At 37.6% G+C, this 19236-nt stretch overlaps 3 protein-coding genes across 4 annotated transcripts; all 3 read right to left on the reverse strand.

Annotated features, from left to right (window-relative positions):
* Positions 1–5756: 5756 nt before the first annotated feature.
* LOC126794614 (heavy metal-associated isoprenylated plant protein 30-like) lies at positions 5757–7479 on the reverse strand. Its single transcript, XM_050521370.1, has 3 exons — positions 7085–7479; positions 6526–6601; positions 5757–6301 (listed from the first exon to the last, which is right to left on the reverse strand). Exons 1-3 carry the CDS (start codon positions 7259–7261, stop codon positions 5979–5981), a joined length of 576 nt encoding a protein of 191 aa, XP_050377327.1. The 5' UTR covers positions 7262–7479; the 3' UTR covers positions 5757–5978.
* Positions 7480–10731: 3252 nt separating this feature from the next.
* LOC126794305 (uncharacterized) lies at positions 10732–11967 on the reverse strand. The gene has a single exon (XM_050520980.1). The coding sequence runs from the start codon at positions 11184–11186 to the stop codon at positions 10983–10985; it is 204 nt and encodes a 67-aa protein (XP_050376937.1). The 5' UTR covers positions 11187–11967; the 3' UTR covers positions 10732–10982.
* A 122-nt stretch (positions 11968–12089) lies between these two features.
* On the reverse strand, positions 12090–15600 carry LOC126794304 (protein NTM1-like 9). 2 transcript variants are annotated; one of them, XM_050520979.1, is made up of 7 exons: positions 15316–15600; positions 14627–14928; positions 14211–14504; positions 13727–14080; positions 13132–13539; positions 12749–13060; positions 12090–12664 (listed from the first exon to the last, which is right to left on the reverse strand). In XM_050520979.1, exons 1-7 carry the CDS (start codon positions 15479–15481, stop codon positions 12344–12346), a joined length of 2157 nt encoding a protein of 718 aa, XP_050376936.1. In that variant the 5' UTR covers positions 15482–15600; the 3' UTR covers positions 12090–12343. The 2 variants fall into 2 exon arrangements, with proteins under 2 accessions (XP_050376936.1, XP_050376935.1); XM_050520978.1 differs by having other exon boundaries at positions 13727–14098.
* Between the last annotated feature and the right edge of the window lie 3636 nt (positions 15601–19236).

Below are 19236 nucleotides of genomic sequence, written 5' to 3' on the forward strand. Positions count from 1 at the left end.
AGTAAATATGAAAGCAATAGGTCATGGCGGGTTTCACAGTTCCCAGTTCTACACCCTAAAAGCTCCAAAGCAGTCGTAAAGATGAGCCTAAAAACATTACTATATTCGTGAAAGACGAAGACGATCGCGAGGATACCTAACAGAATTTAACAGGGGAGGAAGAGAGAGAGGTGGGCCTGCAGATCGATCAGCCTGATCGAGCCTGATCAGAAAATAAAGCTTTGCTTTTTTCTTCTGACGACCCACCTCTCCTGGATGGGATGATATGTTTCGTTAAAAATGTGGATCTGTGCTAGCTGATCGATAGAGAAGGTATATATCGATCGAGCTAACATTGCGCTCTATCCTTTAAAGATAGGAAGCCAGTTTCATGCTATGGTATCCAAAACTGAACCGTATGCCAGACCCAGTTGGCCAACCCTTATCTCCACTCTATTCCTTTCCTTTTTCGTCTCTTTCTTTCCCATTACCCATCTAGCTTAACCAGCTCCTTGGAGTCCTTTCTCGTTTCTATTTCTCCTCAAAGTACGTACGTACAGCGATTATCAGCTTATTGTATGTGGTTCTTTAATGACCTTGAGATCGGGTATAGTTTGTTTTTCTTTAACGGGTTAAGTGCCAACGCATATCTTTCAAGAAAAATGATTTGTATAGAACGAGTCTGTTGAGAATCTAGTTTCTGTTACAGAGTCGAGGAATATATACTAGGGATTCATTGATCCTAATTCGGTATGCAATCTTTATCTCAAGCTCATACCTTAATAGGGAGGCTAGGTCTTTATTTGAACACAATAGTAAACTGGGTATATTGATCTGTCAAATCAAATACTGCTTGTTTAGATTACTACCTGATAATTAATTACAGAAAAAAAACAAATAAATCAGTAATTTAGTTGCATCCAATTAGCGTATGGTACTAATAACAATTAGAAGTTTTACTAAAACAGATATATTAACTATCATAGATCTTTAGTTAACGTTTAACTATAGTCTATGTATGTAATAACACGTGGATGTGATTTTGACGACTTATTCATTTGAATTTCACTTCTAAATCAGATATTTTAATTATGAAATGCTGATGTTTGAAATGCGATGTTTTGAGAATGTAAACCAATTAACCAGCTCAGAGAAAGAATATAATATTGGAAATGGTTATAAGAACATGAAGAAACTGTAAGTAAATTTACCTTGCATTATTTAAACTCTAAACCATTAGTGTGACCTTCGATTTCTTTGTGTGTTTCTCTCTTTACTATATTTTATCCCATTTTCTATTTGTGTTACATCAGAATACAGAAGCGTTGGATAGAATTATTATGATGTACGTGATGTGGATCATTTTCAAATGGACCATATATATGAACTATGTGGCAGGGAGTGAAAGAGAAAGAAAGCTTGGTCTCAAAACCATGAAAATGCCAAACTTTTTACTCAAATGGTAGTAAATGTTGATAAGAGAAAAAGGTGATGATTCAAACCAAGTGATTGTTAATGAATGAATTTTAGGGTAAATGGATGGTAGATGATGGCAAAGTCTGAGGTCCCCTACTGCCATGATCTGTCAATTTTCGCTTTAGTGGGTGAATGGGTAGTGTCCAATGTCCATGAACAAGTACGTACTACTACTTCCCACTGGGCATTGGGCTCCTAAAGGCTAAAGCCAATAATCACACAATATTTCATGTGTGGTACCACATGTACCAGCAGTAATCAATTCGAAATTCATAATCAACTATATAGTGAATGCCCTTTTGTTCGCCTATTTTCTATCCCAGAGGAGATTTGATTTGTTTTATACCATATGATAATATGTGTGCCTACCATTGCAGAACACATTTTGTTTGATAATGATGAGCATAAGTTCAGCTGGAATGATTAGCCCACTATGATCATACTAGTTATGGCTTTAGTAGTAAAATTTGCAGGAAAATAAATGTGGACTCTCTCACTGTCATAGTTGTATGATACCCAATATGTTACCATCACAAGTTTGCTTGCAATGTTTTACTGCTGAATGGCCCAGCCCAAATCATCACTTCTTTGAGTTCTTTCCCCTAAGGATAGATTCCCCTAGAAGACATTTTTACCGTACTAAAAGAAGTAGCCTTCTGCCTTTTACAGCATTCCAAACAGTATATTTATCTTTCTTACAGGTAAAAAGTGGCCGTTCGATGTAGAATAAATGCAATATTTCAGACTTATGTGCATAGCTTGTAGTGTAGTTCTTCCTGTACTGGGCTTTTTTGGCCTCCTTTTGAACCAGATGTAGAATTAAAAGAAAATCTTTAAATAGCACAGTGAATTCAACATTGTCTTCAAACAAATTCTCAGCTTAAACCAAAACAAAAGAGGGACAAAAGACATACGTACCCCCACCTCGATGATCTTTGTTGACTTACTAGAAAAAATATGGAGTGCCTGAAACAGTAAAATCAGGCAGCAGAGTCTTTACACCAGCCCTATGTTGTATGCACATACAAGGGTTATTGATTATTTGCTGGATCAAGTCATGATCATCCAATAAAAGGTCTTTTGAACAATATTGTACAAGAAAACTTGACATATCATGCATCATATATAGCACTGTTGCCACATCTACTTTTGAATCTGTCGACAGTAACTTGCATACACCCTTGTTGAGTGCTGACTCACTTCTTGATTTATCCATGGATGTTATTTGATGTTTTAGTCGCCATTCCATTGATTGATAATGATGACTTTGATCCTGCTTTAACAACATATATATTCTCCTTGGAGGATGAACTAGTAGCACCTACTGCTCTAAAATCACTCTCTTTGAAAGATGAGATTTCATCCACATCATATCCATTTACATAGCAATTAACAAATGCTTTTAAAAGGCTGAGGAAAAAAAATGAGGCGCTAGTGGATTCAGACTATAACTTGTTTCTTACACATTTTCAATAGTGTGAACTCAAAGATCTTGAAACTCAGAGTGGAGTTTGGCTTGAAGGCCAGGCTTCCTCTCCAACAAGGTGAGTCCACATCAGAGTCATTTCCATCTAACTTTGGCGAAAGAGAAACAACTACCTCAAGATTAATCCTGATGTTCCAAACTACACTTATCATGGAGCTTCTTTAAAGTGACTTGTGGAGCAAGTTTATCTGTTAGTAATTGGTCCAAATCCTCACTAGATACAGTTTTGCCACATTTCGTCTCCATTCCTGTTTTATCATGGTCAGTCTTTTCGCCTTCACCATACAGTGGCTGATAGAGATCCATTATGTTAGGACTGTACTTAGAAGAACTATCATTGCATTTCACTACAGAGATGCCAGTAACCTCAGAATTATTTGAGGGAGAAAATGATATTCTGGTAGCTGATGAACCAGACCACATATCTGGAATAACAAAGTTTCTTGTTGACTGAGATTCTGTAGAATTAGCTGTACAGGGATTATATGTCGTCAAACCATTCTCACCAAAAGTCATTGTACAATTTCTTTGGTTCCAACTTGCAACTGACGTAGTATATGACTCAGGTTGAGAATAACTCTGAAACATGGATGCAGAGCACTAAAATGACACCGGAAACTCATTTGGAGTCATCACAAGATTAACCGCTGAAAATGAGAAAATTCCGGTATCAACTTGTTTTGTGGATCTTGAAGAGAATGGAGCTTCTTTTCCCTTGGTCAAATGACTGCGTTTCTCATGAAAACTTTTTGAGTTCTCATCGAAGAGTTTTGATTTTTGTTAACAAGCTTTCCTGCGTAGAAGCATGTAATGAGTAAACAGCTTTCTGAAAAAGTTAAGTAGGCTCATTACATAATTACTAATCATTTTCCTCTATACGAGTAGGTTCAGGTCCATTACAACTTACAGTAGACAACAAAATGAGAGGAGAAGAGCAAGAATTATTTTGCTTGACAAAGTGAAGTACTTCCCCAGGAACATTGCATGCAAAAGGTTAAAGCCATTTTCAACTGACAAAGTTTGTGGCATAGGCGCATACAGAAAGATACATAGTGACAGCAAACACAAACTGTGTGATAGAAGATCCTGAAACTGAAAATACAAGATCACTCAAAAAACTTTCCATCCATTATATCGTATTATCGTCGATCATACATATCCAATAATAACAAAACATGACTAGGGAACTATATCTTCACAAAGTAGGCACATTTGAAAAATGCAATAAAATGTTGCGATATAAACAAGGAATTGAAATCATTCATGTGCTTATTATTAACCTCCGAAAACTCTAATGCCAAAAAGTAACTCAATTTTACACATTTACAATCGAGGCAAAGAAACTACCTTGTTCAAGCAAGATCTCATAAGCATAGTTGGCGCAAATATGCAAAACCCAAAACCTAAATCAGAAAAGGCATAACAGTAATGTAATCTACTCAATTTGGATGATGAAAGCACAAATAACAACATGATCGCCTTAATTAAGCTAAAGGATGAGTCTTTGGTGTGCTCCATGTTTTTGGTAAATGAAAGGTGGAATCTTTAGGAAATAAGCATATATATTTACTAAGATAAAGCAAAGAACTATAAAATCTTCGAAGAATATTAAGAATAGAGATTTAGAACATGCCCTGTTGCAGAGGAAGATGAGGAGGAGAGGTAGAACCGTAGAAGAAGGTTGTCTCTGTTGTGTTTGAGGTTTCCCTCAATACCATCGATTTTGTCAAGTTCGACTCTCTGTCTCTTGAGTCTCGGCCGATCCCTTCTTCCTCTTTGCTTTTGTTCTGGTCAATGCCCAGTCCCGCCCATTTACCCATATTTATTTTCGTTGATATTTTTTTATTTTATTTTATTAATTATGAATGGACACATAATATATTACTATTATAACCAAACAAGTTTTGTTAAGTAAAATGAATGTGAAAAATATGATCTAATCCTTATACCATAGACTATATTAAAATAGTTTTAATAAACAATCTAACTCTAAATCATAGACTATATTAAAATAGATTTTAATAAATAAATAAAAATATAATAATAAATAAAATAATATAAAAATAAAATTTTCCTAAAATCTTTTTGCAACTTCCCACTCACACTTTTTCCTCTTACCTCACGTTCTTTCTCTAATAATATCTTCATTAATTAAGCCAATTTTTCATACAGAACCGCCTAACTAGAAGATATTAAAATTACCCTTCGTTGATTAAAACTCTAAAATCCTAAACTGTAAAATATAATTAGTAATTAATGTGTGTCAAGAGGCTAGTACTCTTTTGGAATTTTAGAAAAAAGAACCACGTGAACTACATACGAGAGACCTTAGCAATCTCACATTGAGTCACCAGAATCTGTATGACGAAGCTAACTTATTTCTAAAACACCCAGAACCACCCTACCAGAGAGAACTTCAATTCATTGAGCTCAAATGAAAAGCAAGACAAATTAATAAAGAGAAATGCCCTACGTGGAGGATAATTTTGTACGCATAGATATTTATGAGAATAGAAAACATTCCCGAGTGTTTGTTTACATCATTGTTCCCCTATGGGGCTATACCATGAATAAGAGGACATCTCTAAATGTTCTTTGCGGATCAAATAGTTGGTTATACTTTAATAGCTTATACCATTATGATTTGACTCCCACAATTGCCTTCTCTGCCAAGTAATAACCTCCCTGTTAGCCTGTTACTGTCATAAGATTCATAACCAAAGTTGAACCAAGGAGGGTGACAAAGATTAGAGTCGCTTTCTAAACAGGAGGTATCCCATCTTTGCTCAAAACACTAAACTTTTACAAGTACAAATCCGATCGATTCCTTGGAATAGTTATATTGAATAGATTCCTTACATAACTACAATCACATTGATAACACGCTTAACTAATTTACATACTGTACAGAACTGTATGGTACAGATTGAAAGCTTTGAAAGTTTGAAAACCACACTATGATTTGTTAATACAAGGATCGATCGTCGATCATATAAAGTACATGGTAAACAGAACTGGCAGAAGATCGATCGTCTAGTTACATGATAGAGCAAGCATTGACATTATCGTCGTTGAACATGTTGCTGACTTTATCATCTCCCCTTTGAGTCACCGGAATGGTACCATGTTTGTCCCCGATATTGTAACCATGCTTGTAGTAGTTGTAGCTCTCTTTGAACTCATTGGTTGTGTCCCTGAAATACTCGCTGGTGGATGTGAAGTACAAGGGAGGGTTTGGGTAAGGCCAGAACTCTGCCCTCTTTCCGGCCCTCCTCACGGCCTTCAGTACCTTGTTTCGTTCAACATACCCAATTACTGTCACCTTCTCCATCGGCAAATCCACCTCGACCGAATCAATTCCTAAGTGCACGTAACAATATATGAAAATTGTAAGTAAAATATACAAAAACGAAATAACGGAAGTATGTGGAATACGTGAATATATTGAGACGATAGGACACTTCATTTATATCTACAAATCATAAAGCAGGCATCACAAATCTTAAATTTCAAATCCTTTGTTCTCTGTTGAAAATGAAAATGAAATGAAGAAATAATATCAATGATAATTTTGGTCTAATAACCTCTGAGCTTGAAAATTGCATGCTTGACAACTCTCTCACAACCAGTGCAGCACATCCGGACTTTGAGCTCCACAGTCTGTAAAAAGAAACAAAATTTCAGAATCTGATCTGTTCGTGCAAAAGCTTGTTTCGATTTAATTTTAATCTAAAACTTTCCTTTCTTTTGTTCCCTTGGTTCTTTCAGACATCCTTTTACTTTAGGCAGTTTATTAATTGGAAACCAAAGGGACTAAGAAAAGCCATGATTCATGAGCCGGGATAAACCTTTTCCTCAAGATCATTCAATATTCTTATAGAATAATTAGCATAACTAACAAAGATTTTATCTGATAAGTACACCAGAAAAGCTGATATAACATGAAAAGATTGGTTACAGCTTTTATCTAGTCATTTCTTGTAGTTCATATCATATAAGGTTAGTAACTTAGTACAGACACAGATCAACGGAGGGAGGATAAGAAGTCATTCATGTGCATGGTGAATGGTATACTCATGCACCAAAAGAAGATACCTCAAAAGATCAAAACAAAATATTTCATAAGGGATCACGAAAGCAAACCTGCAACGAAAGGGGTCGACCCCTAGGCATGCCGTACTTGACCTTGTGGATGCTGCTGATGCTTTGGTGATGGTGGTGTTGATGGTAGCGTTGATCGTGGTGGTGATCGCTCGTGTAACACAAGTATGCAATGGAAGATAGGATTGAGCCAAATGTTCTCTTTAGTGAGGTTGCCATGACAATTGGGGTTAGTTGCTATTTATATATAGGAAAAGGTAAGACATGTGAGAATGCTATCAGGACAAACAAACCCTAGAAGATATTCCTCAGTAGCCTTAAGCATGCATTCTCTTCCTTCAGCTTTGTCTAAACCAATTCCAACTTAGCAGATTTCGCAGCTTTCTTGTAGTTAAAATCACAAATTATTAGACCTCTTAGATAGGGAATGGTATCTAAATCCTCACATTAATGCTTGAAATGTGGGTCAAGCTAACATGACTGCTGACAATTGAGGAAATATCAGGTTTTCATGGGGATATGGATGAGCTTAAGGAATAGGAAAGATGGGCTTGGATGCAAAGGGAACAATATATTCTCTCAGGTTCTAAATATCCTTCTTTTTTTAACCATTTTGAAAATCACTACACAACATGCACTACCATTTATCTAAAAAGCTTATGTACAAAGTTATATTCCCACATTGCTATTAGTAAACCCTGTATATATAACACTATAAGTCTATAACCTATATAGGTGTTTTACATTTCTTAGCCATAGCACTATACAAGAAACGAATCATTTGGTTCTATACTGTTTACTTAATAATATCAGTTGGGAATTGCTCTATCAATAAACTATGTTATCAAAATTGGTACACTAGCATTAAGAAGTTAGAACAACCAAGTGCTAAACAAAATGATGACTTTCCCACACATTACCAGAAACATGGGCTTATACACCTGTGTGTATGAATTGTTTAAGCAAAAAGTTAATCAAAATGGTGTAGTTAATTGGTGTACTTTTTTAGTAGAAATTGTATTTCATTTGTTTAGTTTCAAACTTTCAATGCAGTTCATAAAAACCCAGAAAAGAATAATTCTGGAGTAATGGAAGGTTTTGATGCTTCAAGGGATAATGCTTTTCCTGCATTTTGATCACATTTCTGCATTTATAGTAAACTTTAGGAGACACACAATACAAAATGAAGAATATAACAGTACATGTGAATAAATATATACTCTCGCAATACCACCATGCCAAGATCCCAGAAATGAAATACAGGAATACCTGGTAACCTTGGTATTGAAATACCCAGTTGAAAAGGAAACATGGAATACACATTATGCACACACATAAGAAAAGCTAGAGGTTCTTCCTAATCCAAATGAGATTATTATGCATCTGATGTGATTTGGTGAGGTTATTCCCCAACAGAGAATATTGGAGATGTAAGATCATTGATAACCCTGAAATACAAAATACAATGTGCTCATAGATGCCTGGTTTTCGACATTTGATGAGAAATAATAATTGATTTTAAGTAATTTAGAGAGTTAATATACCAATTAAACTTAAATTTATAAAAGTAGAAAGTGGAATTTAATGTCTATATATATGAAAAATATAATTATATAGATAAACAAAGTCTTGTATTACATATTTAAATCAATAAACTATATTATGAGGTAAAAATCAAATTAAAAAAATTATTTTTGTTAAACAAAATAAGGTCATGCTTGGCCTTTTTTTGGTTATATTTAGCTTAGGGATGACAAAAATACCCAGCAGGTAGGATACTCACGGGTATTCGACCATAATGGGAGAGTGTTTCGAGTAAAACGGGTGATGGGTACGGGGATCCCCGCTATTCGAATAGCGGAAAGGGATAAGTGTCGGAGATGATATTTCGATCCTCATCCTCATACCCACCCATTAATATATTATATATTTAATATAAATAATTATTATATATTCACTCAAATCAATTAATAGACAAATTAAATAAATATCAAAATATATTTTGTGATTATTTGCATGTACAACAATTTTTGACGTAAGGAGATATTTTTATCATGATATTTGATTTATATTTCATGTACTTTATTAGAATTTTTAAATATTAAAAGCAATTACTATTAATGGGTATTGAGACGGGTATGAAAACTCAATCCCCTAAGGGTATGGATACGGGGAATACCCAATATCATATTACGAGGATCGGGGCGGATACGGGTATGTAAATGGACTTAGATATGAGTATGGTTTTTCAATCCCCTAACTCTACCCTCCCCATTGCCATCCCTAATTTAGCCTTATTCGGAAGGGTGGGTCTAATCAATCCTTTTAATCCTATCAAAATAAGCTTTTAAGATGAGTAAAGGCTCGCATATTAAAACTTTGGTCAGACTTTATCCGGCCTTAAAATTTGTTGATCAAAATCAAACCGGACTCTATCTAAGCCTTAAAATTAGTGTCAGTCCTAGGGTCGGCCCCGGCCGGGTTAATGATGACCCCTACCGGCAAATAAGTGGCCATGCCCCAGAGGAAACAGTGATGACTGAGAAATGTTATGGTAGTTTGGGCTACAATGGGATTCAAAACATTATTTGAGTTCCAAATACCTTCACATTACATGAATAGAGAATCTCATAATTGGCATATATTCTGCAGCACCCCACTCCAGTACTCCCTACCCTTTTGGTACCTTTTGTCCTGCCAGCATTGGCACTCTTCCTTGAGTTCCATCCATACCATTTTAAACCTATAATTCCCTCCTATTCTTTTAGATAGCAGCAATCTATATTTATTTGAAGAAGAGCATCCAATCCAGGGAATAACTTTTCAAAACCATGGGGTGTATTATAGCAAATCCACTGTCCATAATGTAGTGGGTGTTAGAAACTTAGAATTAGAAACCGAGTCGGCATTAGAAACTTCAACCTCCTACTCACCTGGATGGACTTGTACAATTAGAACAAATGAATGAAATGACCATGAAACAAATTTCGACTTTCTATCACTTTTTCTTTCTGGTTCAACTAGAGTATGAGGTGGTGGAAATCCAGCTCAAATTTTGTACCAATGTTCTCATTGGATTGCACTGTTACAGTTGCATAATACTAGTAGACTGATTGTTCGATTTTGGCCCATCCAGGAGCCCAAATTTTGTACCTCGTGTATAATTTAGGAACACCACAATTGGTGTGGTGAGCAAATTCGGCAAACCATACTACAGTACACCACGCTAATGTTCATTTTCCTGAAGGGATAGATCTTTACGCTTAATGTTCATCTTCCTAAACAAATGTTTCCTTCTCATTAACCTAATGGAGCCAAGGGTTTCCCAAGTGCCGGAAATCTCGAACGAGTTGGAGGGTTTCGAAAGCTAACGCAGCGTAGTTCAGCACTGAGATCAGAAACCTGAAATGCTAATGTCATATTGTCATTAGGCATTGGAAACTAGGGCGTCCATTTTCTGGATAAGGACTATCCATCAACTTTAGAAGAGACATCAACACCTATATGTAAGTATTAGTTGGTAGTGATAATGGAACAATACCTATAATAATTCACCCATTTGGCAATAGGACTAAGTTCCGATGAAGACCAAACTAAACTTATCCACAAGTAGAATGTTCATGAACGAACACCCAGGCATGGGCAAGCTTAGCACCATTTTCCCAGTGCTTAAATACAACCCAAAATTCATATCTACAATTTATAGTTATGCCAAGTTGGAATCTTTAATTTGTTACAATACACAGATAGATCATCATGCGTTGCTCAGGAGCAATCAAAATATGCTAGATTTCCATGCAAAGAAATTACAAGCTCAAAATATGTACATGAAATCCAAAACTCCCCCCTAATAAATTCTGACAAAGAGAACTAATTTGACCCAAGAACCCTTACATCCTACTACAAAGAATGTCAGCAAGCCCCTGTTCTTCAAGTTTCCTTAAGCAGCAGCAGTAGCTCCAAGCAAAGGAGGAGGAGGAGGAGGAAGTGGAAGAGGATACGTGGACACAAAAGGAAGGTTTCTGAGAATGAGAAACCGAACCCTCCAGGGAAAAGGTGCAGCATGAAACATGTGCTCAAGAATCCTGGCCAGCAGCGCCGTGTACTCCTCCATCATCTCCGCCACAATCGCCACCAGTATCATCTTTCTTACTTACTCTGATTTTTGTTCACCACAAGACCAGACTTGAAATACTTGATCTAGCTCTCAAGACTTAAAGAGACCCTTTTATCCAGGCACTTGTGGGGATCGAACTCGAAGAATTTAAAACAGTGGAGGAGGGTGAGTCATGTTATCTTGTACGGGGTTCTGGCTTCTCATGGGTACGTTCTTTCTAGTGGGCGTTACCACGGCGCCACATGGGGATTTTATTACTAGGGGTTTCCAGTGTGTTGGAGGTGACAAGTGCTCTTCCCCACCAGACGACTCGTTCGGGTTTCAGATTTATCATCACTTCTTTTTAAAAGCTTTAATTGGTGGTGAACTGGTGATTGGCTTTTCTGAATCCTTATCCTCTTTTGTAATTTCTATTTCTATAAGCTTTCCAATTATTACGCGTTCGTTGGTGTCGACATATTGCACGGACACCGGTGAACACTTCACTCTGGTTTTGTATGTTTGTGCCGTTTGTTTCTGTGTATTCCTCCTATATATACCACCCTCAGTCACCGGTCTGTTCCAAGGAATAGAACCCTCTGTTTTATCCCACAATTTCAAGTCCCTGACTACGGTGACCAAACTAGCGGACCAGTGCCTTCACATTAGACATTGGCCTAACTAGTGTTGCGGAGACTCGCATGGGATGACCATACGAGTCTCGGCATTCTATTTTTTTAGTATAGTTCTAGTTCACTCTTTCATTTTAAGGTCAATCTAGTGCTCAAGGTCGATAGGCATTGAAAACCACCAACCCAACCATATCTCCGTCGGCAAACCGTATATGACAGCAGACTAGCTTGACTTTCACCTGTTCTGTGCTTGGCATGCTATCTGATAGTTCAGTCATCCTAATCCAAACTGCAACTTATGTAATCACCTATAGGGACAGACTACAACTCATTTCTTTAACTAAATACGTGATAAGTCCACTAAAAGTACGGTCAGCTAGAAGCTTATACATAAATACGGACCAAACCCTAATACACAACAGGTTTCTAACCTAAGGATATGACTACTACATATATATGCACACATAACAATGCAACTTACCCTAACACACCTGCTTCATATGGTGTACATGAGATTCTGGAACGAACCACCAAAGGCCTACGCTGCCCGCATCTTCCTTGCAGCGTAAAGGACTACTGGGATATTAATAATCCACTAAAAGCTACGAACAGGGTTAGAACTAAGGGAATCCCAACTGTAATAATGATCACAGTATTCAACCCATGATGTTTGGAAGGCACTGACATCCCAATATGGCTGTTATGTAACGAATCATCAACCCCTCCCTTCCTTGACCTGATATTTGTTGCAGCTTCTTCAGTGCTTTTCTTGTTTTCATCGTTCAGTGTTGTTGAGGGTTTCTCCGCAATTTTCTGGCTATCATCCAACTTAAGAGGATGAGACTCTACATCTTGCTCGTAGAGGTTAGGAGTTTTCTCAGTGGCTTCGCTGGCCTGCATGGAACAAAACTATTCTGTTAAGAATTTAATTAGAGCATCTACTCGTAATCTCCGTTTGGTTTCATTAATAATTCTTACCTCAATAATACTAGACTCCACTTCCTCTTCTTGCCCATGCTTTGTATCTCTCACATCACTATTGGAAATTGACCCTGGGGAACCATTGATCGCCAAGCCAATTCTTCTAGTATCCATGCTCCGAGTAACAGGCTTGTCCGAGTTTGATGGCTCTGTAAGTTGGCTGGTCTCACAACTGACTCCATCTTTACCAACAAGATTATAATCATTGTTAATAGAGGAATCCCTACTGGTTACTTCTTCCTCCTCGAATATCGCAATAGCTTTCTCCTCTTCATCAGAAGTAAGACTCTCCCGTTCAGCTTCTCTGGCCTGCATGGAACAATAAGAATCAAATAAATGCATACAACGAGTTATCAAATTGGCTCCTCAAGGGTTTTTACCTCAGTGATAGTTGAATGTGCTTCACCTTCTTCTTTTCTGTGGTTTGAAACCCTTGCGTGGTTATCAACAACTAAACGAATTCTTCTGTTGGCAGAGCCCTGATCCACATAGTTTGGGTTAGGTTGTTCTTGAGGACCGCGGGACCTGATCTTAATTTTAGGTCCACAAACTTGATCACTGCTGTGGCTATCTACATTCTTGTGATTGTTAGATATATCCAAATTATTTGACACAGGAGAATCAGCATACAAGTGACCAGAGTAACCGATATTTTCCACTGTAGGTTTACGGTCATAAAGAGATGCTGGGGCTTCAGCTTGGTAAGCACCAAAAGAGGTTTTCCGCAGCAGATCCTCCGTATCAAATTGCTCATTCAACAAGCCATGAGCTCCCATGTGCAGATTATGCTGCTTAACAACAAAGAAAGAGAAAGCATTTAGGTTTACATAGTAATGCGCAACCAATGTAGTCCGATAGCTTCCAAATTCATTTTCAGAGAGCAGCTTAGAATCATTAGTCAGAAAAACAATCAAATATACGAAATCTGTGGGTTCCAGAAAATAAGAAACACAAAAGATATTCTTTGACTTTTACCTGGGCTGTTGTGCTGTCTGTGTAACCCCATGCACCATTTTGCGAAAAGTTTTCTGGTAGCATGTCTTGCAACATGAAAGAATGATCAGATAGATAGGCCTCACTGCCCACAACCAGGTTCTTCTGACTGGTTGACTCCTCAAATGAGCTTTCATAAAGGTTATTGCCAACCTCATCAAACACCTCTGGGAGGTATACATCCTGTTCACATGTGCCATCCTGAAAGTACAATCCATTGTTATGGTTGCCAAACTCAAGTGGTGAACCCACATAATCTAGCTCCGCATTGAATGGTGTATGCGACGGTGAAAAGATTTTACAGTCAATTGTGGGCTCAAAGAATCCCATTTCTCCCTGCAGATGACAATGTACCTGTAGTTGAGATGAAACCAGTGTTGGTAATATATGTAAGCTTGTGTAAAGAATTAGCAACACATTAATTGGATAAATTACAAGACAAGAACACAATTAAGAAACATCTTACTGGAAATATTGCTTCTTCTGGTTCATTGACTTCAACATCAGAAGCCATATAACTGTCAGTAGGTGGCATAGTTACAGCATCAGGGGTCATCTGATCAAAACTGTCATCCCACTTCGATATACCTTCTGAATCTTTTCCACCTTTATCTGGAGTAGCTGATTCCTGAAGTACATCTGAGGATGCCTCATCAGGAGAGGCTGTAGGAGATAAGCCAGGTTGATCTACTTCATCATACTTCAGAACTTCAGCCTTCTCCTCTGGTTTATGGAACAGGCGACACAGAACAAAGGCACACTGCAACATAGAGACATTACAACATCTTTAGAAAGCGAATGAATCTAACAACTACTAGATATATATACACAAAGGACGAGCGACCAAGGCAAGCATCTAGTGAAGGCTCTAGGTGGCAGTACCTGGCCAGGACCGGTACCATCAAGCTCCTTCTGAGTGGGACGATACTCATGCATGATCCAACTAGTGCGCTCGCCCTTGGGAGCACGGCCTCTGTAGAAAACCAGCGTCTTCTTCATCCCAACCATGCCGGTGGAATTAGCAGCAGACTTGAACTGGCGCGACTTAATAGTGCGGTCCTTCCCGGTCGCCTTCCAGTAGCCAGCATCCGTGGCTCTGTTGGAACGATGACCATTCGGATACTTCCTGTCACGAGGACAGAAGAAGAACCATTCTTGATCATCCGACTTTATCTTCGACAGCTCTGCACCACAAATCAGACAAGTAAAAACCTACAATGCCTCCGCGAAAAGATCAAACACTTCAACAGCTTACTGGCCTTAGGCTTGAACTATCGTAATTAAGTACAGCTGATAGAGTGATGAATAGAGTAAAATTCGAAGCCAGCCAATGAAAACACTCTTGTCTACAATTTCCATATTAAGAGTGAGCGATAATCTTTATGAATTAGTAGTACATGATTCTGAAGCGAAGAAATAAGCAAAGAATCTAAGGCAGATAAATATTCACAGTGACGAAGCGAATAAAGAAGAAATTCGAAGCCGTCCAATCAGATTATTCTACATCACAAATTCACAGCTATAAATTGAATATAATAGAAGAAACCAGAGAGAGTGAGAGGGATTAGTACTCGGCAAATCCCAGGGCTCCCATTTACAGACGTCGATTTCGGGGATGACTTGGACCTCGGAATGACGGCCGTTGATCTTGAGGCAGAGGTAGTGGTTGATGAGCTCTTCATCCGTCGGCCGGAACCGGAATCCGAGAGGCAGCGACTCCATCGACAACACAGCCATCACGATCTCGTGGCTTCTTACTTTCCCAAATTCGCAAAACCCTAGAACGATGGAAAAAAAAAGAAGAGGCACAACTGGATGATTGGAGTAAGTAACCTCCTGGCTCTGACAGTTTGGTAATTTCAGCCCCTCGCTCTTCGCTCTTCGCTTTTCGCTTTCTCTCTTTTTGCTTCGAAATAACGTGCGCAGCTTCCTGCCCTGTATCAATTAGCTGCTTGTTTACTTGACCCTCAGCTGACTAGCTTCTTATTGGACGGGTTCAGATGACTCTGCGTGCATGCGTTGCACCAAATCCCGGATTCACTTAACGAGGTATATATATTATATGCTCGTTGTTTATAAAGCCCGACACGTGTCACTGCCATTCGATCTTTACCTCTCCAACTCTTGTTCATTTTTACCGGGGGAGTTGTAGGTGAACATACCTTTGCATGCCAAAGCAGCAATATTTGTCATGTTTCATTTACCATATCATCGGACTAAAAAACTCCGACCGTTGTCGTGAACTTTTAATTATAATTCGCAACCGCACGAATCGTCGTTAATGTGCAAGTATGATGTCGTTCTAAATAGGGATTATGAATCAATTAATCTAAACTAAGAACACAAAATCAAATGAGATAAGATAACAAATAAACAACATAAAATTTAGGGTATGATAATCAATTACCAACAATCATGTTTATGTGTCAATGCAACTAATGAATTCTTTGGTCTCTCTAGATAATAATTCTCGTATCTATGTCATTCTCAGGTACTCTAGACCATAGTTTTCCTTAAGTGTGTGATGTTCTCCATTTTCGGGTCGTATATCCTAACTATGTAGTCTATTATTCTCAAGTATATATTTAACATGCATAACTCATTACGTTCTAGAAAACAAGGAAATCAAGCAAACAATCATTCTCTCTCGAATAATAATGTAATTCACCACACTTAATCACAAAAAGCTTCATAAATTATATTACATCTATGCTTCAAATTTATCTTCGAATTACTATATGCAAAGCTCTAAGGTGATCAATCAGATAACTTAAACATAAAACATCAATTCCAATAATGACTAAGCATTCATCATAAAAGAAACTATAAATCAATCAATAAAATATCAAACTACATAAACAATCATGATAGGGCATCATCCTAATCATAGAAAAAATGTTTAACAAACTATAACTAAAAAAAACATAACAAAAAACATAAAAAAATAGAATGGTGAAGATGAATGGATGGTCTCTGTTTCGTTGGCGTCTACATTGTGCTCGGAAGACTCCCTCTCATATTAAATTCGTGCTCTCATATATAGGAAAAATTATTGTTCATCTTTGACTTTAGTTTCCTTGTAAGACTTGATTTAAGACTCCTAATTTGATATGAAATGAGAAAACCTTAAAATATCTTTTGCAAAAGTAGGAATTCATGTATTATTTGCATCTTCATCTGAAAATCATTGATTTTAATGTATTGGAATTGAATGAACTTTGTAATGACCCTAAATTTCAATACATTATTTGAATTAATTTGAGTTCTATAAAGACATGAATTTCAGTTTAAATGAATTTGATTTGTTTGCAAACGTTACGAAACGGAAACAGAAACGTTCCGAGAACGTTTAATAAGAAAACGCTACGTTTCCGAACGAATTTATCGACTTTTATTTCGTCGCTCGGTTGCTAAAACTTTCTTCACGAAAGTTGTAGAGCTCGTCGATACGAGTTCGGGGATATGTGACGCGTTCTAATCGGACAACGTACGCAAAAGTTATTAACGACGGAAGTTAGTTTCCGATTTTCGGAGGGGGTATAAAAGGAAGTTTTTTAGATAGGGTTCCCATAATTGGAAACCCTTTCGTTTCTCTCTCACCCCGCCTCCCTCTTTCTCTCTCTCTCTCGGTTCCCTCTTCCCTCCAAGTCTCTCTCCCTTCTCCTCCGAGCGTCGTTCCTCACCGCCGGCAGCTGCGACCTCACCACCACGGCGCGACCTCCCCACGAGCAAGGCGCGGTCACCAGCGACGCCGTGACTCTCGGATGCAAACGCAGGCGGACCGAACCAACCAAGGAACTTCAACGACTTCAAATCGTGTTTTAGGTAAGGGTTTTGGTTAGTTCGATTGTTGGATTGCTTGTTGGTGTAATTATGATTGTTCTGGAGAGATTTTGAGGTAGATTGGAGAGGGGGAGCGGAGAAGAAAAAGGAGGAGATACCGCCGCCTAGAGGCGGCGCGTGAGGAGGCTAGGGATAGCCTAGGGGTAGTCGGAGGCCGTAGAAAGGTAGAGGAGGAGGAGGGGGAGAGTTTGGGCACGGCGGGGGCGTGACACGCGCCGTGGTGGTGTCGGCGAGTGAGCCCCACGCGCCACCTGCCGGCGGGTGGCGCGTGCGGCCCACGCGCCGCCACGTGCGGCGGTGTGTATAGTTTTGACAGAAGGGTATTTTGGTAATTTACTGTGTAACGGTAAATGTAAATGTAAATTTTATTTACATATGGTAAATGTAATTAAATTTTACCTGCGGTAAATGTAAATATAAATTACTTTCAGTAAATGTAAAAAGTAATTTATAAAAGGGTAATTTAGTAAATGTTATTTACTGAGATTGTATTTACATTAAACAGTATATATACGTACAGAAATACGTTTATAATATTTATACATACAGAAATACGTATATAATATTTATACGTACAGAAAGACGTATATAATATTTATACCTACAGAAATATGTATATAATATTTATACGTACAGAAATACGTATATAATATTTATACATACAGAAATACGTATTAATGGTATATTTATACAGTAACCGTGAATAGTAACAGTGAACAGTAACCCTGAACAGTAACTTCGTAAAACCGAAAATTGCTGAACAGTATCCGATTACTACTGTTTCGGCATTTAAAGGTTTACGAAACGATTCTAAATTCTTTTCTTATCTTTTCAAGGTGATCGTTAAATCGAGGAAATGAATTATCTTCGGGAATTGTGGAATTACGCTCAAGTCAATAAGGTGAGTAAAATCTCACATATTTATGAATCTACCCTCGCGGTGATTCAAGATTTTACAAGAGTATTTAATAATGAATTACAACATGTATACAATTTAGTGGATTATATATATATATATACTGTATAATGGTAATAAGTGCATATATATATATATATAGTTCATTATATTATATATTGTTATTAATTCATTAGAAATGATCATTTTGATGACGGAAGATTGTGTATTGAGCAAGTGTTGTGAAATATGACATGTATAAGATATAGTGGACCATATATATATATTGTATAAATGGTAAATAAGTACGAATATATATAGTTTGCTATATAATATACTGTTATGATTTTATTGTGAATGTATTGAGCATGTGATTTGAATTGTACAATATGATGTGAGATTATTGTACATGATTTTAACATTGAGATTGTTAAAATATTTATTTGTCCTCGGACGTGATTTGGTACAATATGATGTGAGATTATTGTACGTGATTTTAACATTGAGATTGTTAAAATATTGATTTGTCTTCGGACGTGATTTGATACAATATGATGTGAGATTATTGTACGTGTTTGGCAAGTCGGAACCTAGCCTTTGGCCGGGCGAAAGTTACGATACAGTTAGAGCTCTAGTCTGTCTGCCTTAGTACTGCATGTGAGGTAACGGGTGGTTATCTGCTCATGGGTACTCAGATTGTTTGGATGTTGGGTAGCGGGTGGCTATCCAATATCGGCGGTGTATTACGAGAGGA

The sequence above is a fragment of the Argentina anserina genome, chromosome 5 (genome assembly GCF_933775445.1).
Source record: "Argentina anserina chromosome 5, drPotAnse1.1, whole genome shotgun sequence".
Lineage (NCBI taxonomy): Eukaryota > Viridiplantae > Streptophyta > Magnoliopsida > Rosales > Rosaceae > Argentina > Argentina anserina.

Bases quoted from the DNA above. Each gene is read 5' to 3' on its own strand.
- LOC126794305 (XM_050520980.1), bottom strand. From the start codon at position 11,186: ATGATACTGGTGGCGATTGTGGCGGAGATGATGGAGGAGTACACGGCG.
- LOC126794304 (XM_050520978.1), bottom strand. From the start codon at position 15,481: ATGGCTGTGTTGTCGATGGAGTCGCTGCCTCTCGGATTCCGGTTCCGG. The intron at 14,505-14,626 runs GTACTGCCACCT...TCTATGTTGCAG, and splicing joins ATGGTACCGGTCCTGGCCAG to TGTGCCTTTGTTCTGTGTCG. The intron at 14,099-14,210 runs GTAAGATGTTTC...TCTCAACTACAG, and splicing joins CAGAAGAAGCAATATTTCCA to GTACATTGTCATCTGCAGGG.
- LOC126794614 (XM_050521370.1), bottom strand. From the start codon at position 7,261: ATGGCAACCTCACTAAAGAGAACATTTGGCTCAATCCTATCTTCCATT. The intron at 6,602-7,084 runs GTTTGCTTTCGT...TTCTTTTTACAG, and splicing joins GTCGACCCCTTTCGTTGCAG to ACTGTGGAGCTCAAAGTCCG. The intron at 6,302-6,525 runs GTTATTAGACCA...ACGTGCACTTAG, and splicing joins TGCAATTTTCAAGCTCAGAG to GAATTGATTCGGTCGAGGTG.